The sequence below is a fragment of the Malus sylvestris genome, chromosome 15 (assembly GCF_916048215.2).
Source record: "Malus sylvestris chromosome 15, drMalSylv7.2, whole genome shotgun sequence".
NCBI lineage: Eukaryota > Viridiplantae > Streptophyta > Magnoliopsida > Rosales > Rosaceae > Malus > Malus sylvestris.
This window is the reverse complement of record NC_062274.1, coordinates 30,138,648-30,147,566: the sequence shown is the minus strand read 5'-3', so window position 1 is coordinate 30,147,566 and position 8,919 is coordinate 30,138,648. Positions and strand designations below refer to the sequence as shown.

The window sequence follows — 8,919 nt, the reverse complement described above, 5'->3', positions numbered from 1 at the left end:
AACCATATAAGGAAACAAAGGGAAATGAAGATGTATTGTCACAATTTTTACTGTGATCTTAAGCCCCACGTTTGCAAACTTGTTTACATGGGCGTACCTAAACCAACCACAGCCACAAGGTGTCGGTTTGCTAACATCTATTATCGCAAGTTTTTGTTGTTGAAATAATGAAACTTACGTGTACACAACGATACCAAAAATAAAATAAAAACAAATCTTTAACCTCATTCTCTCTTGAACCTCATTCTCCCATAGCAAGCGATGGATTACCATGGTGCTTAAAATTTTTTTGTTCAACTCGTAATGTCCCAGGTTTAAACCCTTATTCTTCATTTTAGTGTAACCCTATAGTAGTTATTGTTTGTAATTAGATTAAAAAAATAAAATATAAAAAATAACTCATTTCCAAATAAAAGCATGCCATTTTATTTAGAATCCAACATCTGGACCAAGTTGGTTTCGTAATGTATAATTTTCACACGAGAAGTTTACCAGACAACAAAATTGAACAACTTAATTAAACCCAATTTCTTCCTTCAACCCGGCCACAATATCCAACAACAGATGATGCAAAATTTAAGAGCTAGATATCAACGTGTTTCCAATGTCGATAACAAATCGGTATCTAACATCCGCTTTGACAAGGCGCTCCATGGCAGTGTTCAAGTAATCAATTGGGATAACCTCAATATCAGCTGTTATTTTGTGCTTGGCTGAAAAATCAATCATCTCTTGTGTCTCCTTCATACCTCCAATGCAACTACCGGCCACTATCTTCCTTCCTATATTTAGAAAATAAACGTTTGTTAATAACATAATACACTGGTTATAATGCACAATTACAAGGTTAAAATCGAAAGCAAACTTAGAAAATATGACCTATCACCGGTTGTAAAAATGTACAACTAGACGTAAGTGAAGTGATAAACTATGAGAACAGTGATATGCTTACCCATGAGCAAAGGAAAAACTGGAAGCTCAAGTGGTTTCTCGGGTGCACCAACCATCACAAGCTTTCCATGAGACTTTAACAAACCAATCAAAGGCAATAGAGGGTGGTGTGCGGAAACCGTATCAATGATACCATCCAATGTCCCCATGGCAGCCTACAAGATTTACATGACGACATATAAGATTATGTTAGAATTGCTCTGTCCCACATCGGCCAGAAGACTTGAGAACAAACTCTTTAAATAGAATTACCCCACTCCAACTAACACTGAGACTTTTTGTATTAAAACCCCACACCTTGATGGATTGCCCACGTGGCCAAGTGGGGATAATATTGATATTGTTGGAGTAGGCCCATAGCTCGTCTACTTGAAATTTAAGATAGTATCAAAGTTAGGGGACGAGCCAGTACGCCCGTCTACCTAATCAATTTAAAGTACAAAAGCAAATCCTTCAAATAATCACCTGCATTTGATCTTCATCGCGGCTAACCAAAAATGAATCAGCATGAAGATGTTCAATAGCTTCTTCCTTCTTATTAGGGGAGGTACTGATCACTGTGACCTTAACCCCCATAGCCTTGGCAAATTTTACCGCGAGGTGCCCTAGACCACCTAGACCCACCACGCCCACATGCATGCCTGGTTTGTCAAGTCCGAAATATCTCAAGGGACTGTAAGTTGTAATCCCAGCACATAGGAGAGGAGCAGCACCATCCAGAGGTAGGTTTTCTGGAATGCGGACTATGAAATGCTCATCCGCCACCATGATGTCGGAGTAACCTCCACATGTTATGGTGCCGTCAAGGTTCCTGGCACCATAAGTGAGTATCATTTTGGGGCAGTAATTCTCGAGGTGGTTGTTACAACTGTCGCAAGAGTGGCAAGAACCCACCATGCATCCAACACCTACTTTGTCTCCAACTTTGAATTTTTGTACTTTGCTTCCCACCTCTGTCACTACACCAACTATTTCATGCCTGCATTTCCCATTTATGTTCATACTTAGTTAAACTAATATCATTTTCTTATTAGAAGAACTCATTAGGACTAATGGTAAAACTTTGATAATTCCAGCAAGTTAAACCTAGGGGTAATTTTTATTTTAGAAAACTTCATTTTAATCCTTAAAAAATATGAGTTTGAGATTTTAACCTTGTGTAAGATTAAAATCCAATTTTAGTCCCTAGTACATTTAATCATATCATTTATTAGTTATATTTTGATGTTTTATTTATTTATTTATTTTTATTTTAATGTATCAATTACATTTAAATTTAATTTTTATTTCATTCATCATAATATATTTTAATGTCTACATTTAGGTAACTAATTCTTTTATAATATATATTCCGATAACAATTTTGTATGTTATTCATTTAGGTACATTAATATATTTGAATATTTCGGTATATCCATTGGTACAAACATATAGTTACATTGATTCAATATAATGCATTTCGTTACGTACATTTTGGTACACATATTTGAGTATTGACTTTTAGGTACATTAATTCAATATATTATATTTTGGTAAATACATTTAGGTATGTACATTTTGGTACATACATTTCGGTATTGATATTTAGGTACAAACATTTCGTTATTGACATTTAGGTACATACATTTCGGTACGTACATTTTGGTACATACATTTCGGTATTGACATTTAGGTACATTAATTCAATAATACATTTCGGTACATACATTTAGGTTCATTATAATATATTTCGGTACAATCATGTAGGTACAAATATTTCAGTACAAAAAAAGTCAATTTTATATATTTCGGCATAGTTATTTCTGTACACTTATGTATTTATATATTTTTGTATCACAAATGTCTTTTAATATTTTCTCATTTACGTTCATTTATAATTAAAAAACAAAATATGTGCATATTAATAAAATTAAAATTTAGTATGGAGAGATTAAATAAAAATACACATTAAATAACAAAAATTGAATGTAAATTTTAATAAAGGCAGTATTCAAGTGATTAAATTGAATATTTAATCTAGCACCAGGTTTTTTTTTAAATTTTAATCTTTTGTAAGGACTAATGTTCAAAAACCCCTTTTTATTTTATCAAACCCCATTGCCTCATTAAAAAAAAAAATTAATAAAAAAACAATTAAAATTAAAAGATGATGAGTAAAAACTTTCAGATTGGTCTACTATCTTTTTCCTCCACTAACTTCATTGAAGATGCTCTTAAATCAGTTGTTGTCACTTGTTAGCAATCAAATAAAGTCCCGATGTTACTGGAAAATAAAGAAAATATGACCCAGCTATACAGGCCACAGCTCATCAGGGGACCATCATATATCATGGTTGTTCCACCTTAAATGATTGCCACATGGATTTATATGGCCATCAAATAATTAATTTGGCTCAATGACTGTATAGCTAATTTAGCAGTGTGCAGTATGCGTCTGTATAGTCACTTTCGTCTGTATTCAGCAATAATATTTACCAAAAGTGCGGACTATATTGGCGAAGGCATTAAAAGGATAAATATACACATTTTTTTCTTTCCTTATAAACATTCTTATTTGATCTTATCCTTTGTTTTTATTTAACTTTTTAAATTCAAAAATCAAGTGATCAACAATAAAGATGGATGTGAGCGTGTGAACGCCTATTGCCTAGTGTGTATGTGTATATTTATATGAAAATACCATTTTAAATAGATGTCGATGGAGAGGCGAACTTCTTTACGAATGTTATTATGGATTTAGGTCATTTTACCAATGTTACTTTATTTATGGGGTAGAGCTATTTCCTCCATTGCTTGAAATACTTGTATTTTAAGGTATTGATTTCAGTTGTAACACGGATTAATTTCAGAGTCTAAACCCTACCCTAGTTTATTTCTTAAACAAAAAATAATATAAACAAATCTTTATAGCATGCTGCATGCATCGTACTTAAGGGTTCTGTTTCTATGAATTCCGCCAACATAAACAAATGGAAAATGCTAGCATCACTCTAAACTAATTACATATTCTATCGAATTAATTGTATGAAAATTTAAATAGCACTTCCAATTTTTTGTTGGTTGCTCAATAGCTCTCTCTATCTTCTATATATCCGAAGAAAAGAAAACATATGTTTGACTAACCAAACTCAAAGTCATGCCACTGAATTAAAAAGTTGAGAAGAAATAAGTACCCGGGAATCAGAGGATAGACAGAGGAACCCCATTCATTCTTGACCATGTGAAGGTCCGAATGACATATCCCGCAGTACAGAACTTTGAAACAAACATCTTTCTCTCCAGTTTCCCTGTAACGAAATTAGTTCAATTTAGACATAAATGAAAACTCAGATCTCGTAAAAGTAATACTACCCAAAAATTATAACTATTAACTTCTTCGGTACTTATTGGATATGTGGCCTTTTCATCTTTTATGTGACACGTTCCATGGTGTTACAGTAGCCATAATGAAAACTAACTCTTTATTGTAATTCTAGTTTATGAATATGTAAACACTCCCTAAGGATTGTATTCAAACAAACATTTCCGCACGTGGTTATACTCCTTTTGCACAACCTGTTTATTATGAAGCTTAATTGATTTTTTATTTTATATTTATTCTATCAAAAGACCGACGCCAGATTATGGTGTGCAACATCAGAAAATAGGGGAAATAAAATGGGTTTATGATGTTTAAGACGTACACATAAACAAATTTGAGAGAAATAAAATCAAACGAAAAATAAATAAATGGGAGAGCTATAAAGAATAATAATAACCTTCTTGAGAATTTGAAGGGAGAGAGAACGCCAGATGAATCTCTAGCAGCCCATCCAAATGCCTTCTTTGGGTGCTCTTGCTCTGGAGTTACCACCATTTTATTTTTCTCAAAAGTAACAAAAACCAACTAAAACTGAATTCCACTGAATATATGAGACAATAGACAACTAGAGCGATGGTGAGGGAGGGGCAATTGAAAAGAGGTGTATATATATAGAGAAGCGGTGAGGATGGTACGGTGACGATTGGGCTGGGCTGACGTACTGGCTGAGCAAATCGAAAATCGTAGTGTCGTTTTCGTACATATTGCAAACTTCATTTCATTGGCCGGGATGGCAACTTTACTTTGCCTCTGAGAAGTGAAAAGTAATGACGTCTTCCTTTTGTTGGGAGAAATTTCCACCACAAATTGGGCATGCGATTCTAGAGGGGTCGGTTCTAGACTAGAACTGTATATAGTGAGAGTAATAAAGAGGAGTAGATAAATAAGAGGGCTATAGGGCTAAACATAATTTATTATTTAAATTTAAAAACTACAACTTATATTTAAAAACTACAACTACAATTTAAAAACGACAAATTAAATTTAAAAACTACAAATTAAATTTGAAAACAACATTAACTTAAATTTAAAAACTAAAATAACATAAATTTAATATTTATAATCAACATCATCTTCATCATCTGCCATTGTAGGAGTATAGTCAGAGGTAAACAACTGCCGTCGGCTCATAATTTCTTTTTTTTTCCTATCAAAATAGGCCTTACTCATTGGAGTGTAATTCGAAGTGTTCATTTCCATATTCTTATCATCCATCTCTTTTTGTATTTGTTTGGCCCGTTCTTCATGCTTACATTTCCTTTCTTCCGCCTCAAGGGCATTTTGCTCCGCCAATAATCACAATGAGGCCGCCACTTCATGTTGAGCGGCGTAATCATCATTTGCCTTGCCCTTTTCCTTCAACCTTCGTGCCTTGTTTCGTCCTATAGCCCTAGGTATGGAACCTTCACCCGAAGACAGATTTTCTACCCTTGTTTGTTGAATGGTTGGAGATCCATCTTCATTCATATCTGCAGTTGAGGATGTAGTTCCGTACACCGGCATTGGAGCTCTCTGTGGTGGATCTTCAAATAACACCCACCATTTACAAATTTCCCAACAATTGTGAAACTGAAAGGGTTTCGAGCTGCTCTCCATATACAATTCCGCCTCTTGGCGAACCTAGAAAAAAATTAAAGGAAATTAATTTATGAAATTAAATGTAATATAATTAAATATTTAAAATAAATTGTGAAAACACTTACTTCGTCGTAGTAATTAGCGCCACTTTCATGTCTATTTGCGGCTGCTAACAATGCTTGATGTCATTTGTTCAAACTTGGCTAAAGATGTTTCTTCCATCTTGAAGAAAAACTCTCGTGGTTTTGAATATTCATTGGAGTGGTGCCTTCATAGAACTCTAAGTATTTTTTGGATACACGAGTCCAAACACCATCATTTGTTTGACAATTCCCCCTCACACTATCTTCTGACACCCATCTATAAGCCTTGCAAAGAGCTTCATCTTCTTTTCAGGTCTAAGCCCTACCTTTCATTGCAGACGAGGCCATTTGAAAATTATTGAAAAAATTGAAGGATAGATTTTTGAAAGAGGAAGGAAAATATGAGAATTGAAATGGTGTAGGAATGGTGAAATTTTTGTGAGGAATGGTGAATAAATGGTTTAGGTATTTATAGGAAAAAAAAATAGAATTTTTTGAGAATTTAAAAAAAAAAATTGAATCCAACGGTAACTGGCGCCAGCTAGCCATTGGATTCAAAATTCTTTTTAAGAATTCCTGTCAGTTATAACCGACAGGATTAAGCAGTTTTTTGGCCAGCCCCAGGCTAGCTGGCTGGCTGCTTGCAACAAACCGTCCAGCCCTCCAGCCGTTTCCGATTCCGTGGGGCCCTCTCAGATTCCACAGCCCTCTGGCCTAGCCCTCGGTTGGAGACAGTTTTCGTGCTATTTTCAGCCTTCTGGCCCTCTGGACCCTTCGGTTGGAGATGGCCTTAGGTAAGATGTAGAAATTGTAGAAGTGTGCACAGGCAGAAAAAGAAAAACCAAATATATTTCAAACTTTTGTTTATCGAAAGCAAATTCTATATTAAGTTGTTTTGTTTTCATATTAAAGATTTTTTTTTTTGAGTAAAATTAGAACATTTTTTTTATATATACATTCTTCTTTATTGTTCTCTCTTTCACTACTATTCTTCTTTCCGTTTTTCTCTTTTAAACTTTATCATGTCCAAAACATTTAAAATCCAAATAGCTATCAAACATTACCCTGGGTTAAGTGTCATTTAGGGTTCTAAAATCAGAGATTTCCACACACACAGATAAGATTTATATAGGCCCTTTAAGAAAAGGGATCTTCATTATTTTAAAAATATGAGTATTGGTTGTGGGACTGTTTGGGCTCAAAATAATATTTTGGGCCGAGCTTAGTGTTGTTCTCAGCCCAGTAACATTCATCTAGAATCTTATCATGGGCTGTCTAGTTAAGGTCGCCCGAATCTTGTTGCTAGGAGGATTGGTTTAGATAAGAGTGAGGTAGTTGAACCTTAGTGCAACAAGGAGTCTTAAAGCTGAAGATGCTTAAAATTAGGGGATGAATCTGGTTCGTTAAAGAGCTTGGTTCAAAGTCATATAGGGATTAGGATTGGCCGAAACTTGATCAGATTGGGTTGAGGAGTTCTAATCCGAGTACATTTCTAGTTTAGCCATGAAGGGGTTCACTGCTATAACAAGAGAAATGAGTGCATTATTCAGGGCCCCTCTAAATCAACACACAAATTGCCCTGCACAAAGCTTTTCAACAACCTTGAGATTTTTCCCTCTTCCCATTTCTTCCCTCCAACACATCTTCAGTTTGGATAAACAGCACTGTGAAGGCAATCGGCGACATTTTCAGTTTGGATAGACAACACTGAAGTTGCAGAATCAGCTGACTGAGGAGCACTTTCAGTTTGGATAGACAACACTGCTACAAGGCTGATTGGTTATTTATCCAAGTCTCGGTGAACAAGGATTTCCAAGTCCTTGTTGGTAGAAGTCATCTCATCAGGCTTCTCGGCGAAGTGAAGTGTTACTAGGTTATTAGGCTCGGCACATTGAAAGCCGAGTTTTATTTTATGATTGGATATTCACAAGTACATTTTAGAGTTCGACATTCAAACGGCCGAACCACATTTACAATCAAGACATTTTTCTTTTTCGAGTAATTGTGTCTGTACTATCTGGTACCAGTTCAGTGAACCTAACTCTCACGAATATAATTATCGAGACCAAACCTGGTGCCGACAATTTGTGAATTTCAAAGAAACTAGTAGCCTTGTCTTCAGGCTCTAGAACCCGAAGGCCGAGACGTGTTCCTTCCCCAGCCGTAATCGCAAGATCAAGAAGTCAGCAGCACGCCCAACACTATATCAACATATTTTACTCCCCGACCGAACTCGACTGACGACTTGGCAGCCCTGCAGTTAACCGAATGACGTAGTTAAATTATTAATTACTCGCCCTACGCACCATGTAGTCTTGGTAGTTCTTATTGTCAACATTTTGGCACGCCCAATGGGACCTAGTGCTAAAACTACAAAGTTCATGAAAATTGAAACGCAGTCGATAAAAAAGAAAACAATCATGGGTAAGTCAACGACTAATCTTCCACATACAGTCCAAAGCGCAGGACACGATGGCTTATTACAAGCATATAATCCTCATGCTGCCGTGACACCTGAAGCCACAGGTACAACACGCCGAGAAAAGGAAATTAATGTCAGCGGTCAGACTCATGATGCAGAAATCCACATCAAAATGATAAAAGGCATTTTTATTGAATGACTAGTAGGAGATTGTGGCAATGACAATGATGAGGCCTCCGATCCACCATCTAGATCTTTTCTCCGGCTACGATTTGAGGAACAATCCTTATAATTTGAGCAAATGTTCAGCCGAGAGGTAAAAAGCATACTTGAAGAGATGTGTGATAATAGCGTTGTGCACAACAGATTGCTCGAAGTTCTGGTTAATAAATTCCATGACATTGGACCCACCGATCGACCTAGGCAACCTTATCTTCTAAAGGATAATCCCCTTTCAGTGATACAGGCCGAGACAGGATCTGCTCAGCTCAAAATTATTGACTTAGAGAAAAATGGTGAATCAA

At 35.7% G+C, this 8,919-nt stretch overlaps 1 protein-coding gene and 1 pseudogene across 1 annotated transcript; both read right to left on the bottom strand.

Annotated features, from left to right (window-relative positions):
- Positions 1 to 402: 402 nt before the first annotated feature.
- LOC126605425 (probable mannitol dehydrogenase) lies at positions 403 to 4,930 on the bottom strand. Its single transcript, XM_050272828.1, has 5 exons — positions 4,710 to 4,930; positions 4,125 to 4,238; positions 1,417 to 1,930; positions 953 to 1,106; positions 403 to 782 (listed from the first exon to the last, which is right to left on the bottom strand). The coding sequence occupies exons 1-5, from the start codon at positions 4,805 to 4,807 to the stop codon at positions 577 to 579; spliced, it is 1,086 nt and encodes a 361-aa protein (XP_050128785.1). The 5' UTR covers positions 4,808 to 4,930; the 3' UTR covers positions 403 to 576.
- A 447-nt stretch (positions 4,931 to 5,377) lies between these two features.
- Positions 5,378 to 5,845, bottom strand: LOC126602452 (uncharacterized; annotated as a pseudogene).
- Positions 5,846 to 8,919: the final 3,074 nt, after the last annotated feature.